At 47.7% G+C, this 20,400-nt stretch overlaps 1 protein-coding gene across 1 annotated transcript in view; it reads left to right on the top strand.

The window, feature by feature from the left end:
- OTOG (otogelin) overlaps nucleotides 1-20,400 on the top strand; it is an 84,001-nt gene that overhangs the window by 28,977 nt on the left and 34,624 nt on the right. The window contains exons 24-32 of the mRNA XM_043482455.1: nucleotides 3,606-3,713; nucleotides 5,126-5,264; nucleotides 6,942-7,076; nucleotides 7,370-7,516; nucleotides 7,811-7,930; nucleotides 9,729-9,845; nucleotides 10,535-10,691; nucleotides 14,149-14,175; nucleotides 16,747-16,914. Of these exons, the coding sequence (XP_043338390.1) occupies nucleotides 3,606-3,713; nucleotides 5,126-5,264; nucleotides 6,942-7,076; nucleotides 7,370-7,516; nucleotides 7,811-7,930; nucleotides 9,729-9,845; nucleotides 10,535-10,691; nucleotides 14,149-14,175; nucleotides 16,747-16,914 (1,118 nt within the window). The remainder of the gene's footprint in view (nucleotides 1-3,605; nucleotides 3,714-5,125; nucleotides 5,265-6,941; nucleotides 7,077-7,369; nucleotides 7,517-7,810; nucleotides 7,931-9,728; nucleotides 9,846-10,534; nucleotides 10,692-14,148; nucleotides 14,176-16,746; nucleotides 16,915-20,400) is intronic.

Below are 20,400 nucleotides of genomic sequence, written 5' to 3'. Positions count from 1 at the left end.
TCCATCAAGATATAGAACACTTCTTCCCCCTCAAAAAATTTCTTGTGCCCTGTGTCTTTTCCCAGTTGGTATCTCCCCATACCCCTTCACCAAAGTTCTTTATTTTTGGCATAAATAGGCTCTACCTGTTCTAGAACTTCGTGAAAATAGAGTCGTCCAGTATCTACCCTTTGATGTCTGACTTCTCCTTAGCATATGTTTTTGACTGATCCACATTGTTGCATTTCCCAGTCATTTGCTTCTTTTTATTGCTCAGTAGTATTTCACTGTATGAACATATTATAATTAAATCATCCACTCAAATGTTGACGCATATTTAGGTTATTTGCAGTTTGGGCTATTTTAAATAAGGCTGCTTTCTCTTGGAAGAGCACTTCAGTGTGGAATTGAGTGCTAGGGTAAATGTACATTTCACTAAGTAAGAAATTGCCAAACTATTTTCCATAGCATTTGTACAATTTCACGCTCTCATTGTGTGAGAGTTCTGGGTGCTCCGTATCCTCACTAACACTTGATGTTTTCAGTCTTTCCCATTTTTGTTATTTTAGTGAGAACATAGTCAAATAACATCATGGTTTTAATTTGTATTTCCCTAGTGACTAGTGATGAGTACTTTTTCATGTGTTGTTTGGCCATTTGCATATCTTCTTTTGTAAAGTGTCCATTTAAGTCTTTTGCTCACTTTTTAAAAAAATTGAGTTGCAGAAGTTCTTTATATATTCTGGATGCAAGTCCTTTGTCGGATATATGTATGGCAAATATTTTCTCCTAGTCTGTGGTTTGCCTGTTCATTTATTTAAAATGTCTTAATATGTCCAAACATTTGTGATGAGCAGAAGTTTAAAATTTAGGTGATACCTACCTTGGCACTTTTTTCCTTATGATGCTGTGTGCTAAGACATCTTTGTCACAATTCCAAAGATATTCTTCTATATACCCTCTAGGAGCTTTATAAATTTTGCTTTTACATTTGGGTCTATAGTCTATCTAAAATTATTGTATTTTGGTATTTGCTATAAAATGGAGTCACTTCATTGTATTTTTTTTTCTGATGGATATCCAGTGGTTCTAGCCCCATTTAAAAAAGACTTTCCCTGTTGAATTGTTTTGGCACCTTAAAAAAAAAATCAATTGACTGTATAAATGTGGGTGTATTTCAGGACTCTGTCTTCTGTTTCATTGATCTATTTGTCTATCCTTAGGCCAATATCACTCTGTCTTGATTTCTGAAGGTTTATAGTAAGTCCTGAAATCAGAAGCTGATAGTGCCCTGACTTTGTTCCTTTTCGAAGTTTTTTGAACACTGCTAGGTTTTTGATTTTCCATGTGAATTTATGATAAACTTGTCAGTTTCTACAAAATGGCCATTGAAATTTTGATTGGGATTGTGCTGAACCTATAGATCAGTTTGGGAGAACTGACGTCTTCATACTAGTGGGTCCTCTAATCTACAAGTAGGTCACTATTGTTCCATTTCCTGGGCCTTCTTTAATTTCTCTCAGCAGTGTTTCCTAGTTTTCACCCAGAGGTTTGCACATTTGTCATTGAATTTATTTATAGATATTTGGTGTTTTGGCTGTTATCCCATTGAAGTTGTCAAACTTATATGGACATCAGTGATAATTTTTTTTGCCTGTTTGTTCTATCATTAATGGAGAAGAATGTTAAAATTATTTTTTTCTCCTTCAGTTCTGTGAGTTTTTGCTTCTGTTGTTAAAGCTCTGATACTTGATGCATGCCCATTTAACATTCTTGTGTTCTGCTGATAAACTGATTTTTGAAAATTAATTTATTTATTTTAATTGGAGGCTAATTACTTTACAATATTGCGGTGATTTTTGCCATACAGCGACATGCTGATTATTTTTTTTTAATTTATTTATTTATTTGGCTGTGCCTGGTCTTAGTTGTGGACATGGGATCTTTGATCTTTGTTGCTGCATGTGGAGGTCTTTTTTTCTTTTTCTTTTTTTTATGTTGCAGCACATGGGATCTAGTTCCCTGACCAGGGATCAAACCCAGGCCCCCTGCATTGGAAGTGCACAGTCTTAGCCACTGGACCACCAGGGAAATCTCTGACTGTTATTATTATGAAATATCCCTTGTTATTAGAGTTAATGTTATTTGTCTTGAAGTATACTTTGTGTAAGGTTAATATAGCCACACAGTCTCTCTTGTAACTAGTGTTTCCATGGTATCTTTCCCCATCATTTTGCTTTTCATTTATTTGTGCTATTATGTTAATATTTCAACTATATCTTTGGGAAACAGAGTACAGATGAGTCTTGCTTTTTTAGCCAGTGTTACAGTTTTTCGCTTGTAATTAGACAGTTTATGCATTTGCCTTTAATGTAATTGGATTGAATTTAACACTACAATCTTATTTGTTATTTGTCTTTGTTTTCATTTCTTTCTTCTTTTGAGTTAAGTAACTTTAGTCTCTTATTTTCTTCTCCTTTATTTCATTTAAAATATATATATTAATATTTTTAATCTGTATTTTTTTTAATTTATTATTTTTTTGGTTGCACTGCATGATATGTGGAATCTTAGTTCCCCAACCAGGGATCAAACCTGTGCCTCCTGCATTGGAAGTGCAGAGTCTTAACTATTGGACTGCCAGGGACATCTCTATATCCTGATTTTTTTATTTTATTTTTGTAGTTCTCTAAAGATTATAATATGTGTCTTTCATTTATCACCATCTACTATGAATTAATGTTTTCCCACTTTATGTAGACTACTTGCAACAGTCTGCTTCATTTACTTCCTTCTTGTCCTTTTTATTATTATTATCATACATTTTACTTCTGTCTGTGTTAGAAACCCCACAATTAATTGACATTAAGTGAAAGTGAAAGTCGCTCAGTTGTGTCTGACTCTTTGTGACCCCATGAACTATACAGTCCTTGGAATTCTCCAGGCCAGAATACTGGAGTGGTGTAGCTTTCCCTTCTCAAGGAGATCTTCCCAACCCAGGGATCAAATCCAGGTCTCCCTCATTGCAGGCGGATTCTTTACCAGCTGAGCCACAAGGGAAGCCAAATTCATGCCAAGTTGACATTAATCTTGCTCTAAATGCTCAATTATCTCTTAAAGAAATTAAGAAATAATTAAAAAAATATTTACCACCATATTTTCCACTTTCAGAGCTCTTCATTCCTTTATGTGGATCTGAGTTTCCATCTTCCTGAAAAATTCCCTTTCACATTTCTTTCCAGTGCAATCTACTAGTTACTCCATGAGCCACCTGGGTAGGAGGGTCCATGCCCATGCCCATGGTGTGTTCATTAGGTACAGCTAGTGTCCATGGGACAGCTGGCATCCAGCCTATCCAGGGGGATGTGGCTAGTAGAGCTGAGCCTTGCTTCCAGATGGATGGCAGAGACTTCTGAGCTGAGCCACGTCTGCCTCTCATTTTCCAGTTGCTGAGGAAGCTCTGAACCTCACTGGGCAGGGGCAGGATGGTGGTAGGTACACGGTCACTCTCTTCCAGGGTAAATGCTGAGAGCCATCCCAGGGCATCCACGTGACTACAAGATCGTCCGTAGGTGGCAGAGATGGAAGGGTGCTCTCCTGACCATCTGCCTGCTGTGTCCTTACAGCCTGCTCAGACATGGGGATGCATGCTTTCTGCCAGAGGAGTGTCCATGCACTTGGAAAGGGAAGGAGTACTACCCTGGGGACCAGGTCATGTCTCCCTGCCATTCCTGGTAAGTGAGGGCCCCATCCAGCCTCTACTTTTTGTTGGGGCTGAGGGTGGATATGGGCTGCATGACTGTGAGTATGGTTTAGCATTCCCGTGTTCATATTTACCTTGTGTATTTGTGTGCTCGGTAGGGGTTTGTGTATATATACAAATATAGGCATAGAAAGAATTTGAGGGGTGTTTTTGTGACTATAAATATCAATGTGAGTTTGTTCATACGTGTATTTGAATGTGTGTGCATGTGTATTTGTGATGATGTGTTTGCGTATTTATATAGATATGTGTCAGTACATGTCCAAAGTGCATAGACTGAACATGTGAGTGTATATGCACATTCATGTGTATCAAAGATGGACGTTCAGATCATGTTATTCCCATGATGAAATCCTCTGAATGCTCCCTCTCTCACTCCTAGCAAAGCTACCATTCTTACAGTGGCCTTCTAGGACCAACGGGATCAGAACCTCTGTTACCTCCCTGAGTTCCTCCTCTCCTCCCACTCTCTCTATTCTAGCCATGTTGTCATCCGGAGTGTTCTTCAGGACCTTTGCAAAGGCTGTACCCTCTGCCCAGGACACTGTTTTTCCAAATGTCCATATACTTAATTTTCTCACACCCATTAAATCTCTGCTCACCTGTCCTTCTGTCCATCTTATTTAAAATTGCAGCCCACACTACACACATTCCCAGTCCTTTTTATCTTGTTCCTTTCCCCACATAGCACTCATTACCCTCTAACTATTACCTACTCGGGGCTTCCCAGGTAGCTCAGCAGTGGAAGAATCCATCTGCAATGCAGGAGATGCAGGCTCGATCCCTGGGTTGGGAAGATCCTCTGGAGGAGGAAATGGCATCCCATTCCAGCATTCTTGCCTGAAAAATTTCATGGACAGAGAAGCCTGGTGGGCTACAGTGCATGAGGCCACAAAGAGTTGGACACAACTGAATGACTGAGCACACACACACATTACCTACTCATGCTTGCTTATTATTTTTTATTATTTAGTGTGTATCTTCCTCCTTTAGAATACAAGCTTCACAAAGGCAGAAGATCTTTTGCTGTTTTGTTCACTGATGTATCTCAGACTCCTAGAATAATGTCTGCGATATGATAGATGCTTATTACTTGTTGAATGAATGAATGATTGAAGTGGGAAAGATAGTGTGGATATTGGAGTTGAATCGATCTTGGGTCAGTCTTGGCTCTGTTATTGATTGGTTTAACCTTCTGAACCCCAGTGTCTCTTGCATAAAATGGGGACCCACCCTCGTACCCTTTGGGCCTTTGTTGGAGGTCGATGGTGTTTGTTGACACTCAGCCCAGGGGTACACAGTGGGCACTCGATGGGCAGTGGCCCCACCGTGGATGCTCAGGGTGGGGCGGGGCATGCCCTGTGAGGGGTCTCTGTGTTTCAGCGTGTGCCAGCGCGGCTCGTTCCAGTGCACCCTCCACCCCTGCGCCTCCACCTGCACTGCCTATGGTGACCGGCATTACCGCACGTTTGATGGGCTCCCGTTTGACTTCGTGGGGGCGTGCAAGGTGCACCTGGTCAAGGTGAGCATCTGCGTACATCTGCACAGCTGGCTCCATGGGCCCGCAGAGCAACTGATGCATAATTGGATGGTTGGGGCTGGAGGATCTAAGCCCTGGCGTTTGGCAATTCAGTACCTCAAAAAGGTGCTGAGGAGCAAGATCAGGGCTGGACAGAGCCCACCAGTTTAAATACCCCAATGCCTGTCCACTCACCATTATAACCTTGCCCTTCTTGGGTGCCAATGGTTTTTCTGGCTGTTACAGTAAAAACGAATACTTTCTGGACCCTCATTAGATGCCTGGTGGTCTACCAAGCCATTTTAAAGCATTATTTCACTTAATTCTTACAGCAACCCTAAATGACAGAGTTTTTTGAGCCCAGTGTTAGAGATGGAGCAAATTGGGCCAAGGAAAGTTGGTATCTCACCCAGGTCACACACTAGTCAGTGACAGAATTGGGGTCAAGCTGAAACCAAGAAATCTGACCGGAGAGTTGGTGTGTAAAGGAGTCAGGTGTCAAAGCCACCAGCTTACCCAGAGGAAAAGAAATGGTGATGTAGGAGAGCATCTTAGAGACAGGATCCCCTTCAGGAGAAGAGGGTACCAACAGGGCAGGTGGGCGAGGCCTTAGCCAAGGGTCCATCTCATCAAATAATAGTAATAGTAATACCTTCTATGGGCTTCTCTTGTGACTCAGCTGGTAAAGAATCTGCCTGCAATGTGGGAGACCTGGGTTGGAGACCTGGGTTTGATCCCTATGTTGGGAAGATCCCCTGGAGAAGGGAAAGGCTACCCACACCAGTATTCTGGCCTGGAGAATTCTATGGACTGTATGGGGTTGCAAAGAGTCAGACATGATTGAGCGACTTTCACTTTCACTTTCAATACTTTTTATGGAATAAGCCCTATCTATGGCGCAGGCACTGTGCTAGGGTTTTTCATATAATTTAAATGGCTCCACAAGACAAAGATGATAGACCTTGTTTTATTTTATTTTTTAAATCTCAAAGGCTTTGCATGGTCTTCGCTAACATTTAAAACAATGGAGAGGCATATATTAAAAATGAATATCCCTCTTCACATCTCTTCTGTTCCTGTTGCCTGCTGAATAACAGACAGGTGTGAATCCTGCAGGAACATGAGTAGGATTCTGCAATTTGCTTTCATCACTCGATAGTATACTTTGGACATTATCTCATATGATTGGTAAATTTATCTTCTTTCTATAGAATTCCACAGAAAGGATGTGCTCTAGTGTGTTTTATTATCCATCAGTATTTAAATACTCAATGAATACTAGTGTAGATGTGTCTCTAGACACTTAAAAGTAGAATTTCTATAAAAGTTATCCCTTTAGAATGTTGTCTGGTGCCTGCAGATTGCCCTCCAAAAAGGCTTACACTACCATCATCAGTGTCTGTAAGACAATGCTCCTTCCCTCACACTCCCGTCAACACCAGTTGACCCTATTATATATTCATTCACTCATCAAACACTTTTTGGAGGGTCCCTACATGCACCAGGTACCCAAAACAAAACTGAGCTTCAGAGAACTGAAGTAAGTTGCCCAAAGTCACACCACTCACATGAAGCAGGAGTGGGTTGAAAATCACTTCAGAGTCTGTGTCCCTCTACCCTGTGCCTCTCAGCAGAATCTCTTCTCACCCTGGTTTATTGCACTAACTTATTTCTCCCCAGAGCACATCAGATTTCAGCTTCTCTGTGATTGTAGAAAACGTAAACTGCTACAGCTCTGGCATCATCTGCAGGAAATTTATTTCCATCAACGTGGGGAACTCACTCATTATCTTCGATGACGACTCAGGAAATCCCGTAAGGCCTGGTGCAGGTGAAGGTTGTATGGACAATTTGCTGGTTGATAGCAGGCAGAAGAGGGTTAAGGACTGGCTTCCTTATCACAGCACTTTCTCTTGGAGCCATTGAGTGATTAGCCCAGATTGAGTTCCTTGGTCATGGCCAGGAACCCAGAGGTCACTGTCAGGACAGGAGGGAGGCAGAGGAATTGGTGAACTCCTGGGGCTGGGCAGTGACTTGTCGCCAGGCCCAGCTGACCCAGCTACTGGGGGATGCTCTGGCCTCAAGAATGGCCATCCCTGTCCCCCTAGAGTCCGGAGAGCTTCCTGGACGAGAAGCAGGAGGTCCACACGTGGCGGGCAGGGTTTTTCACGCTGGTGCATTTCCCACGGGAGCACATCACCCTCTTGTGGGACCAGAGAACCACAGTGCATGTCCAGGCCGGGCCACAGTGGCAGGTAGTCACGTGAGCAGTGACCCTCATCGGTGCTGTGCTCCTCCTAGGACCAAGGGGCCCATGGGTGTCCTTGCATGAGCTCTACCCTCGCCAAAGAGCCAGGCGCACTGTACCTTCTGTCCTCTCTGCCCTGCCCTGCCCTGGGCCCCTTCTCTTCTGACTCTCCTATCTCTCTGCACTCTGTGACCCCAGTGGTTGTTTCTAGGCCCATGACAGACTCCTAGGCTCATGGCGACCCCCATGCCTATGGTCCATCCTTGGAATGCCTGAAACTGATCATTCTGTCTTCTTTCAGGGCCAGCTGGCAGGACTCTGTGGGAACTTTGACTTAAAGACCGTCAATGAGATGAGGACCCCAGAGAACTTAGAGTTAACTAACCCCCAGGAGTTTGGTGGCAGTTGGGCTGCAGTTGAGGTAAAGCCTCTCCAAGCTGGCTCACTCCCCTCACCCAGATGGACCCTAGTCAGCACTGAGAGAACCTGGCCACAGGTCAGGGGAGAAGGACATTGGTGCAAGGCTGCTCCTGCAACCCATGGTCAGCCTCTGACCTGGCGTCCTCAGCCCTGTGGCCTGAGGACATGCACCATCATCCCATCTCACAAGTCAGTCCCTGGACCAAGACCTGGTGGGAGAGCTGGGGCTGGGAAGGAGACAGAGTCTGCCCTAGGAGAGCTGGCCACCTAGTAGGGAAGATGAGGCTTGTTGAAGCAGGACCATTTTACCCATCTCTGTGCCAATAGGTCTAGCACAGAGGAGAGACCAAGAGAGAGACCCACATGGGTTGAGGCAATCAGAGAAGACTTCCTGAAGGTGGTGGGACTAGTGTGGTACTTAAAAGATAGACCATATTTGGATGGCTGAATGTATCAGAGAGAAGACCTCTGAGAGGGAGGACAGTATTATCAGAGGCAGAAATGATAGGAGATGTCTGACTGAGGCTGCCAAGCTATGAGTGGTGAGGGGACACAGCACTGAACTGAGAGAAGTAGACCTGGGTTCTTGTCTTAGATCATCCAGGGACTTGCTCAGTGACCTTGAATAAGCCTCAGCTTCTCTATGATCCTCTGTGAAGTGAAGGAGCTGGAAGAGGAATGGTGGATAGATTTTACCTCGTGTGACAAATCTGATAAGTCAGATGAGGCTGCCTGGGAAGCCATGTTGAGAAATACCAACACTGTGTCAGGCTCACCTGGAAGAACTGTGATTGATTAGTTATGTCTGCCATTGATGCTGCATTAGAGAGTGGTGATGTGAGTGTTACATATTTGCCTTTCCTGGACTGAGTGATCTTCAGTTCCTGATTCTCTGTTGGAGAGTAGATGGAGAGAAGCCTGTATAGACAGGAGTCAGGGGAGCAGTTAGTCATAGCATGGAGCTCAGTGAAATCCTGAGGTGGGACAAATCTTTTCTCAAAGCCTCAAAAAAGTGTGCTCTTAACAGAGACACTGAATGGGTGATTAACTTTCATTACTTCCTTCCTTTTACCCACCCCGTAATGTTCTCTCTCAATAATTCCTATGGGCATACTCTGGGGGGCTCAAATGACAATGTAGGCCCAAGGGTAGAGGTTCGGCAGACATCAGGGTGGTCTGTATTCATTCACTCTAGCAGGATAACAACATAACTGCAGACTTAGCAGCATCCAGTCACACACACGGATTATCTCACAGTTTCTGTGGGTCAAGAATCAGGGCTCAGATTCGGTTCTCTGCATACAGTATCACAGGCTGCAAGTCAAGGTGCCAGCCAGGGCTGGGCTCTCATCTGAAGATGCCCCTGGAGAGGGATCTCCTTTTCCGACCACTCATGTGGCTGTTGACAGCCATTCCTTGTATCTGAGAGAACTGAGAACTTTAGTTTTTTTGCACACTGTTGGCCCAGGATGACCCTCAGCTCCTAGAGACCACCCACAATTCCTGCCATGTGCCGTTCACAGTCGGCAAGAGAAGGACTCCAGCCAGATGGGCTCTGTAGGCTTATGTAACATGATCATATGCAATCCCTGACACATAACCACATCCACGCGTCACCTTTCCCATCTCTTGTTGGCTTGTCAGTTTGGTCCCTCCCACATTCAAGGGCAGGAGATTATCCAAGGACATGAACACAGGAGGCCAGCATCAAGGGAGCTGCTCCAGGAGTCCTTCCACCACATCAGGCAGTGGGTATGTGAGGGGTCAGGAGATCAACCATGCTGCCTTTGCCCCCTCAGTGCCCAGACACCCTTGACCCCCGAGACACTTGTGTCCTGAATCCTCTCCGAGAACCCTTTGCCAAGAAGGAATGCAGTGTCCTGCTCAGCGAAGTGTTTGAGACCTGCCACCCTGTGGTGAGTGCATACCAGGCTCCGCTGCTCCTGAGACCCCCCACCTCCAGGGACTCCCTGGAGTCCCTTCTGCCCTTAGACCCTCTGCCATGCCTTGGTCTAGAGGGGAGACTCACTTCTGCAGTTCCCCTGCCTCTGGCCTGCTCTGATGACTCTGTCCTGTTTCCCCAGATGACCCAGGACAGGCAGACAGTCAAACAGCTTCTGTGCCCTTTTCAAGCTTATCTCCTTATGGCTCTTCCTCCCGATCAGGCCGTTCTTCTGAATGGTGAACACAGACCCCTCATGCGGCGGCAGCAGCCCTCAGCGGGGACAGAGGAGAGCTGGTGCTCAGCTCTGCATGGCCCCCTCGGGGGCCTCGAAGGCTGCTGTCGGACCTGTCTTGACTGTCTCTGGCCCTAGCTGGGGGTTCACACCCCACGTCTGTTTCTCAGCCTCACCCTGAAGCCCTGGATCCTATAGCTTAGTCCCAGAAAGGAGAGAGCTTAGTTCTCAAAAGCCGGGTCTGATCCCAGGCTATGGAGTTAACGTTCCCCTCTGAGCTGCCTGCCTTCTGCCCTCACCCGACACAGGCAGCACACACCATTCTTCATGCTTGTGCTGCTTCCTGGGGCTGAGTGGCATCAGACCAAAAGCTGAAGGGCTAATATTTAAGGCCTGTCCTCTGACCTCTGACTTCTGACCTCCTCTAGGTTGACGTCACTTGGTTTTACTCGAACTGCCTGACAGACACGTGTGGGTGCAGCCGGGGCGGTGACTGTGAGTGCTTCTGTGCCAGCGTGTCCGCCTATGCCCACCAGTGCTGCCAGCATGGGGTGGCCATCGATTGGAGGACCCCTCGCCTCTGCCGTGAGTGTCCAGACCCATCATCTGAGGGGGGGAGTGGGGCCCCCTCTGTGGGCAGGCCTGTGGGGTCCCATCACTCTGGTGAGCATCTATGGAGTACTTACTATGTGCCAAGCATTAGCATGGCTTGTATGTATAATTCATCGAATTATCAAGTACCCAGGTGGCTCTAGTGGTAAAGAACCCGCCTGCCAATGCAGGAGACATAAGAGATGCAAGTTTGATCCCTGGGCCCAAAAGATCCCCTGGAGAAGGAAATGGCTACTCACTCCAGTATCCTTGCCTGGAGAATCCCATGGACAGAGGAGCCTGGTAGGCTACAGTCCAAAGAGTGCCAAAGAGTCAGACACGATTGAAACAACTTAGCACGCATGTCCCCTGTGAAGTAGGACTGTTTATTCCTGTTTTACAGTTGGAGAAATAGATTAGAGAGAGAGAGATTCAGTAACATGCTCGAGGTCACACAGGTTGGTGGAGGAGCCAGGGCTCGTCTCTAGATGCCCTGAGTGCAGACTGTGCTCCTGACCACTTCACCAGATGAGTCAGGAGCTTTGGGTTCCAGACTCAGAGCTGCCATTTGCAAGCTGTGTGACCTCAAACTAGATCTCCAACTTCTCTGGGGCTCAATTTTCTTATCTGAAAATGGAAAAATAGGAACAGACCTGTCCCACCAGGCTTATTGCTGGGGTCAAAGGAGATAGTGAGCGTGAAAGCTCATGTCAGCTGAGACACATAAGGCCCATCAGAGGCACCACAAGATAGTAGTGTTTTTTTGACCATTTGTGGTCTACAAAATGCTTTTGGTTGCACACTCCTATCAAGTAAAAACATATGCACACACACACACATACATATATATACATAAGTACATGTACATATATATAATATTAGTAGTGTAAAGTATGCCACAAAACAGATACAAAAATAAATATTTAAAAGGGGAAGTAAAATACATAGAAATTTAAATGATTTATTATTTGTTCCTGCACACCAAAGATCTTCCTGGTGCAAGACACCTCACTCTGGGACACAGCACTAGTGCTAGAGCTGATGTAGCTGTCATTTTTCATGGGGACATGGGTGCTTGGCATGTCCTGAGCCCTGGGAGCTCCAGGCAGGATGACCTCAGGAAGAAGATGGAGCAGAATCACCTTTGGTTTCCCTTTTCTCTGCTTGTTTTACCCTGAGACCCTTCCACCACATGCAGTCTTGCTTTGGGTCCTTGGGTCCTCATGCAGTCTGCTTCTCCTTCTACTTCAGGAAGGAGGCTTCCCAGGTGGCTCAGTAGGTAAAGGATCCACTGGCAATGCAGGAGACACAGGCAGATGCAAGTTCAATCCCTGGGTCAGGAAGATCCCCTGGAGGAGGGCATGGCAACCCACTCCAGTATTCTTGCCTGGAGAATCTCATGGACAGAGGAGCCTGGTGGACTACAGTCCATGGGGTCACAAAGTGTCAGACAGGATTGAAGCGACTGAGCGTGCACTTCTGGAAGGAGAAGGGAACATGTCTACTGAGGATCCACTGTGTGTCAGGCCCTGCGCCTTCTGTGCATTCAATCATTTAATATTCAGGACTAGGGAAATGCAAGTGAGGCCAGTGCCTGGAGCCTAAGATTTAAAGGAGTACCAAAAGACTCAGTAATCAACATAAATCACGTTTTCAGGCAATACTTTTTAAAAATCAAAACTAATGCAAGAAAATCTTCAATGAATGAAATACAACAATTTTAGTAATAACAGGTTCAATATTATTGATTTTTCCTTTCACCTCAGGCTCCAATATGGCTCAGCAAGGTGTTGTCACTGATTTTGTCTTGGTTTAAAATTTTTGATATGTTGTTCATCATGGATATTTTTCATTCATTCTGAAATTTTAAAAGTTGTATTAAAGTATGACATATCCTGATTACTGAGATTTTTTTTTTGAGGCTCCCTTAAATTTTGCACCTGAGATGACCACTTCCTTTACTCCAGTTCAGACTTTACCAGTGTATGGGGCAATACTTGTGGTGGTTCCCATCCTACAGAGGAAGACACTAAATTTCAGGTTGGTTGAGAAACTTGTCCCCAGTAGGCACTGACAAGTGAGAGATGGGATTTGAACCCAGGTCTGTGGGTCTCTAGAGAGCTGGCTCTTGACCGTGTCTTTGGGCAACCTGGTACACATTTGAAAACAGAGACTTGGAGATCTGATTTTCTAGTTCAATCTTCTGAATCCACAAGTGAGGAAAAGCAGATACTTGCCCATAACCACACGGTGGGTCAGTCTACTGATTCCTAGTGCTCTTTCCAGAGGGCAGTGCCAAATGCTGAGGAAAAGTGTTCATCATGGGGTGTGGAGGGTGTGGGGTGGCCTTGGTGGCCTATGAGTGAGGGAGGCCCTTCCTCAGCCTTTATCCCAAATCTACTGGGTCAACTGACTTCTCATGGTCTTGCTCCTGGGTTTAGGTGCCTCCTGCAAAGTGTTAGTGATAGTTGCTCAGTTGTGACCTTTGTGACCAACTCTTTGTGACCCGTGGGGCAAGATCCCAAAGGGCAAGATCCCATGGACTGTGCAGCCCACCAGTCTCCTCTCTCCATGGAATTCTCCAAGCAAGAATACTGGAATGGGTGGCCATTCCCTTCTCCAGGGGATCTTCTCAACCCAGGGATCGAACTCAGGTCTCCTGCATTGCAGGCAGATTCTTTACCTTCTGAGCCACCAGGGAAGTTCGCAGGGGGCTTCGCAGGGGGGTCCCCAGTTTATCCTAATGGACTAATCCATGGCTGACTTGCCAAGGGAACAGGCTGTGGTGCTGTACTAGACCACTAGAGGGCGCATGGAGCACATACTTGGAGGAGCGCATCAAAGCCTGATGGAAACTGCACTGGGGGCCTGAAAAAGGCTTGGATCCAGGAGGCCCTTTGGGCCCTTCCTATCCATGCTATTGAAAGACCAACTTCTGTCTTGTGCTTGCATTTCTCTAGGACCTTCCACAACATTTTCGATTGGAGCTTCCATTTCTTTCTTTCTTTTTAAAATTTTATCTATTTTTTAAATTGAAGGATAATTGCTTTACAGAATTGTGTTGGTTTCTGCCAAACATCAGCATGAATCAGCCATAGGTATACATATGTCCCCTCCCTCCTGAACCTAACTTCCATTTCCTGATTCTATTCTTGCCTTTGGGGATCACACAGAGTATACCCTTCTGTCCCAACATTCATTCATTAATTCAGTTCATGCTGAATGCCTACGCTCGGGCAGCCTTTGAGCTTTATGCTGAGGGCAAAGAGAGGAGCCATTGTATTTCCTACACTTTAAGACATCTGGATCAATGACCATGTCTGAATCTTGGAGTTTGGGAGACAGGCCAGGTCCAGCCCTTGGGGAAGGAGGGAGAGCTGGGATGCTAGGGCCCTTAGCCCTGTCCATCTGTTCCAGGCTTCTCAAGAGGTCTCTGTTCTTTCTCTTTCAGCCTATGACTGTGACTTCTTTAACAAAGGTAAGCTCAGCCTTGAAAGCTGGGGCATTGCTGTCTGTGTCCTGGTGCCACAGCATCAGTCATCCTGAGGCCCTGCTGGCCCTGAGTGATGTGGGACAGGAAAACTCCATCATGCAGAGAGGACCCTAACAGTGCAGGGCCCAGAGATGCCCTGGGACTCTGCCCAGCAGCTTCTGCTGCCTCTGTCCAAAGCCCAGGGCAGGCTAGCTTCCTGGGTGTGCTCATGTGGCACCTTCACCAGCAAATGGAAACCCCATTTGCACCAACCTTCTGCCCCATAGCCTTTATCATCTGGCTCCTCAGGCCCATGGAATCTTGTCTTGGGTTTCCTGAAGTTTTGAGGTGGCAAAGGCAGATGCAAACTGCTCTTCCTTTGTTGGGGCAAAACCTGTGGTCCAGCGCAGTCTGTCAGATTTATCTTCAGTTTTAACCAAGGTCACAGGGTAACAGGATACACTCCAACTTCTCATTAACTAAGATTCCAGGGAGTTTAATGTCCAGTGTTAGAACCAATTAGTCAGTTTAATCACTGGGGTTGGATGGGACTGGAGGGTTGCCCAGGAGTAGTTTTCAGCACCGATCTTTGTGTAGGTGGGGTCAGGTTGGCCGAATTAAAAGCTCATCAAGTCCTTGGTGCCATTCACCTTTGACTTCTGAGGTCCCCTCTGCCCACACTTCCAGGTACCATCCTGCCAGGAGCAGGTCTATATGGGTACAAGCTCAAGGCTTTTTTCCTTGTTACCCACATGATCAGATTTTGGTTTGTGAAACATCCCCCTGGAGGGAGTATAGCAGGTGAAATAGTGGGGGCCTGACTAGAGGGACAAGGATATCAGGTAGGGGGTCCATGAGATGAGAGCTGGACCAGGTACAGCATGATCATTCACAATAGCTGCAGGGGCAGCTCAAGGGGCACGGGTTTCCTAGACAATCACAACAGCCCTGTAACCGACCTCACAGGCTCTGGTGTGCCCTGCCTTCCAGGGTCATCTTTCCAGCCACGGTCCCTGCTGTGACTCAAAATATTAGCCTCAAGGGGCTCCTGATAGCCCCTGACCTTTAACTCCTGGAGGCATGAATCTGTACTTGGAAGACTGCGGTCCCTTCACAGGCAGGGTCTGTCTGACACCAGGCAAGACATTTCAGCAAGACAGCTCTGAGCAGAGTTTTCTCCCTTCTGTGGCATTTTGGGTGGCAGTAACTGACAAAGGACAAGCTGCTTCTAGCATCCTCCACCCACCCACCCGCCCATCCATTCCTTGCTTGGCTTTTCTGCCAACATTTTCTCTGGTCCAGGCCTTTGCCGGGTGCTGGGGATGCAATGGTTAATGAGACCTGTCCCATTGGAGCTCTGGAGCCAGCCCACCCCGACTCTCTAGAACCCACTGTGTGTTCTTCACTCCACATTCCATCGGTAGTTTGAAGCTGACCACTGGTGGGAGTATTCACACCATGGAAATCAGCAAACTACCAAATGGGGTTTTGTCTATTCATTTTTTTGAGAGCTGACTGTTAACCATTTCTCAGCACAACACTGCCTGTGTCCCATCTGGTAGGGGAGACAGATGTGGACTCCCCAGTTGAGACCCTCCTCGTAAGAGCTGTGATCAGCGTGTGCCATGCACCAATGCTGCTGGAGCACATAGGAGGAAGGATGCTCGTGTGTGAGAGGAGAGGGTGCGGGGAGAGCCACACCAGAGGCGGCATTTGAGCTGGGCCCCAGAGATGGAGGAGGCGTTGGTCACGGGCACAGGCAGGGAGGACTGCGCTGAGTGGGTGGGATGGCACGAGTGGAGACAGGAGGTGGAGCACCATAGCTTCTTACAGGGAAGAGCGAGAGAAATTCGGTGTGGCAGGGGCAGGGGTTGGGGCTTGAGGGGTCCCTGAATTCAGGCCGGGCTCTTGGACTCTATCCCGAGGGCAGAGGGGAGCTGTTAAGGAGTTGTAGCAGGGACTGGAAAGAGGACCCTGGAAGGCAGGGCACACCAGAGCCTGTGAGGTCGGTTCAGGGCTGTTGTGATTGTCTGGGAAACCTGTGCCCCTGTCCCGCCTGTGCCAACAACCCCAGGAACCCGAGAGACCCTGAAGTGGCACATGTTTGAAAGAAGTGGATAGACGCTAACGCTGAGCCCAAGCCTTTCTGGCCTTTACTCTCCAGACCTTGGGTGGGCAGAGACCAGCGGATGTCTTCTCCCAGGGGCAACTCTGAATATTCAGCAGCTGGGGTGGTCAAGTCTCAGGCAGGGGGACTGGCCCATGGAGAGATGTTGCGGACCCAGATGCCCAACCCCCTACCCCCATCCCTGTAGGGGTGGCCTTGTTTCCAGGCTTCCTGCAAAGTGATTCAGGGTCCTATGAAGGGGGTTCCTCAGTGACTGGCAGCCTGGGCCTCCCGTCCCTTCCTTCTCATGGACATCAAGGTCCCCAGGGCCTGGGGTGAGGGATGTGACTCAGTGGAGCTCTTGGGCCTCTCTTCTCCCGCCTCTCCAGCAAGGCTGGCAGGTAGGGATAGATAGGAGGTGGGCAGAGGCCCAGGGAAGCAAGGCTTATGACTGGGCCCCCTTTCTCCAGCACTAGGGAAAGGCCCCTACCAGTTGGCCAGCTTGGTGGCTGGAGGTGCCCTGGTGGCCGTGAAGGTGGCAGGCGGTGCCCTGGTCCTAGTGAAAGCAGAGGACGTGGCGCCGGGGGACATCGTGAACTTCCTGCTGACAGCTGCGCTGTACAAGGCCAAGGCCCACGGTAAGGCCCACCCTCTGGCCCCTGGTGGAAGGAGGGGCCGGTGCTGTGGCCCTAAGCCAGCTCTGGTAGCTGGAGAAATGTGGGATTCCAACAGGCGCCTCTTTCCTAGTTGAGACAGGGTTCTGGGTCAGCCTCTCCGCCTCTCTCAAGAGACACTGTCCATCTTCTTCCTGAGAGATCAGGGAGGCCAAGGTCCAGATGAACATGTACACCCTGCTTCACACAACAGCTATGGTGCAGAAAAGCAGGGTGGCAATAATTACTACTTCCCCTCCCCTCCCCTCTGTCTCTCTTCCTCCTCCTCTGCCCCCTCTATTTTTAAGATTAGACAGACTTTAAGTGCCAGAGGGGAGCTGGCTAATGTATTGACTCCAGCAGAACTTCTCCTGTGAATGGAGGAGCGGGTTCTTGATTTGCTCAGGTTGTGGTTTGGAATTCTGGACTGGTGGGTCAACACAGACTGAAGCACACAGCCCATCTCCTGAGTCTCAGACCATCAACAGACCCAAAGGCTTAGCTGTAGTGGGCACCGTCTTCTCTTCAGAGTGTAGTAATGCCTGAGAGTTGGCAGGACCTTGCCCAGTGGGGAGTGACCCCCGGGTAATATTTGTGTTGGGTCCTGGGCCAGCCAAAGCTTCAGTTCACCAGTGCTGGGAAACCTTCTCTTCTGTGACCATTTCTGCATGTCCCAGCGTGCGGTCACTGTAATCAGAGTTTCTTCCCCCAAATCCTGTTGGTCCCATCTGGTCAACATCTCCCTAATCATAAGGATGGTTCACACAGCCAATCCCAGCGTGGACTGGAGTCTTGAACCAAAACACGTCTCAGAGAGTTCATTCTAACCTGAGAATTTAAGTTCTCACATTCTTAGGATCTGTGGTTTGTCTAGTTATGAGGATCACCCTCCCTCTCTCTCTTTCTCTCCCCTCCTCCCTCCTTCCTCTTCCTCCTCTGCAGCTTTCACTGAACCCTGTTCCCATGCCAGGCACAGAGTTGGGCACCAGGGAACCAGTGGTGTCAGAGACATCACCCCTGCCCACCAGAAGTCCACTGTCCCACCCAGGGGACACAAAGGCAGTTACAGTGCCTGTGGGAAGGCAGAGCCCCTAACTCAGTCTTGGGGAGTTCAGAGAGGCTTCTTAGAATAAGTGATGTTCCTCGAGGGGTTGGAAGGAGCCAGGGAAGGACCTGTAATCCAAGTGGGTCTTTATCCTGAGGGCAGTGGGGAGCCATGGAATGGCTTTAAGGAGAGGAGGGACACCCCAGCACAGCTCGGGGTGATGTTCATGGCAGGGTGAGTCAGGGGTACAGGATGAAGTGCCGGGAGGAATCCCATCACTGCACAAGGAAGTGTGGGCCTGAGGAGCCAGGGACTAGGCCATGGGAGAGCCAGAAGCACCCCCAGTGTCCCCCAAAGAGAACGCATCCTCCCTAGACATTCCTGACCTTCAGATCTGTGTGGTCCTGCTTGAAGAATTAAGGGTGTCTTACAACCTTCCAGATGTAATGGGCCATCTGCTTAGTGGGAATTCTCTATTCCCCATTCAGTATTTTGGTCCAGGAAGTAAGGTCTAGTGAAGAGGGGGTGTTGATTTTTCCAGTGGCTTTATGGCATGTTAAGTAGAACCTAGAGTAGCCTGACCCTGGAGAATGTCCCTGTGGATGGGATGCCCCGAGGCTGTGAAAGCCAGCCTCCATTTCGGTCAGACCTGGGTTTCCTGAGCAGCTGGGGGCAGGACCCAGGGAGGACCCTGGCTCCCACTCCCACCCCATCCTGTGCTCCTTCCCCGTGTTGAGCCCAGAGTACTGGATAGCAGAAGAGAACGTCCCTTCCAGGTAAGCTCTGGGGTAGCTACATGGAGGAGGTGTCCTTTGAACTTGTCCTTGAAGAACGTGAAAGACTGTGATGGAAAGAAATGTCACAGATGTGAAAAGGTCACAAAGAGGAGGACTCAGCAGTCATTTAGGCCTAAGCCTCTCACTGGCAGTATTGACTGCTTATGGAATGTACTGAAGGGACACATTGCCACATCCCGCAGCCCGTCTCCCTGGAGTATCAATTTTCATTCAAGATTTTTAGAGGAGGTTATCTATTATTGATTCTACTATTTATTATTAATAATATCTCACTCTTCTGTAGTATCTACCATGTGCTGGACACTGTTCTAAGTGTTTCACCTGTAATAACTCATTTAATCCTCACAACAGTCTTAGGAAGTAGGTATATCATTTAAATTATTTTCCCAGTTTACAGATGTGAGAACTGAGGCCCAGAGAGGTTAGGTAACTTAACGAAGGGCACATCACTTGGAAGTGACAGCAGCCCACTTTTTGATAGGCTGCCTTCCAAACAGAGAAATTAAAAGAGAAATAAAATTTAAAATGTGGAAGGTGAAAATCACTTGATTAATTAAGGTAAAACACAAGACTTTGTACAGTCAGTCCTCTGTATCCATGGTTCTACATCTATGAATTAAAACCAACTGCAGGCAGAATTTCAGATGTGAAACCTACAGATCGTGGTGGATGACTGCTAGGACATTTAACATAACAGACTTGGGCATCTGCAGATTTTGGTGCTGTTGAGGGTACTGAGGGATTACTGTACCTCAAGGTTTGGGTTTCAGCCTCTCCCCTATTAGGAGAACTTAAGGACAAATGATTGAGAAACTTGATTTAGGCCAACCCCAGTCTTCACAAAGGAGAAAGCCAAGACTCAGAGATGGGGAGTGACTTGCCTGAGTTCACACAGCAAGGGACTTCGCGCTCCATCCCTCTGGGGTGACCCATGCCCACTCCTGGATCCCGTCCCTAGGGCGGACTACATGATGGTTAAGAGTCTGGGCTCCAATCCTGCCTCCCTTGTCCACCATCAGTGTGACTCTAGACCTCGCTTCCCTCATCTGAAAAATGGGAATAACAGTGTCATCACCTTCTAAGCTATTATACAGAATTTGCTTATTCTCTAAGTTTACTCCCCTTGCCCTTCCACATCTGCCACTTGAATGTCAGCTCCATGAGGACAGGGGTTTTGTCGTTTTGCTCTCTTTTGTGTCCCCAGTGCCTAGAACAGTGACTGGCACATGATGGACCCTCAGTAATATTAGCTGCTGAATGAGTGAATTCGCCACCTCACAGGGCTCTCTTGGAATTTAATACAAGCAGCAAGCAGAGGGCTTGCTTGTTTAGCATTGCACCTGGCACGGAGCAAGTCCTTGATCAGTTGCAGTTGTTGTTGACATTAATAATGAATTCTTCCTCAAGTTATCTCATGTCTTCTCACAGCTGCCCAGGGAGGTCTAACAGGAACTCCTGGGGCCACGAGGGGAGGGGTGGTGATGGGGGAGATGCACCAGGTCTGGTGCTGGGCTTTCACACATTGTTCATCCTTCACAACCTGGAGGCGTTAATTCACTTGCCCACAACATGCCAGCCATGGCGGGCAGGGACTCCAGACACCTGCTTGTGGATTTGGGTCCTGACCCT

Source organism: Cervus canadensis, chromosome 11, assembly GCF_019320065.1.
Source record: "Cervus canadensis isolate Bull #8, Minnesota chromosome 11, ASM1932006v1, whole genome shotgun sequence".
NCBI lineage: Eukaryota > Metazoa > Chordata > Mammalia > Artiodactyla > Cervidae > Cervus > Cervus canadensis.
Note: the sequence above shows the minus strand (reverse complement) of the source record. Positions and strands in the feature narration are given on the sequence as shown.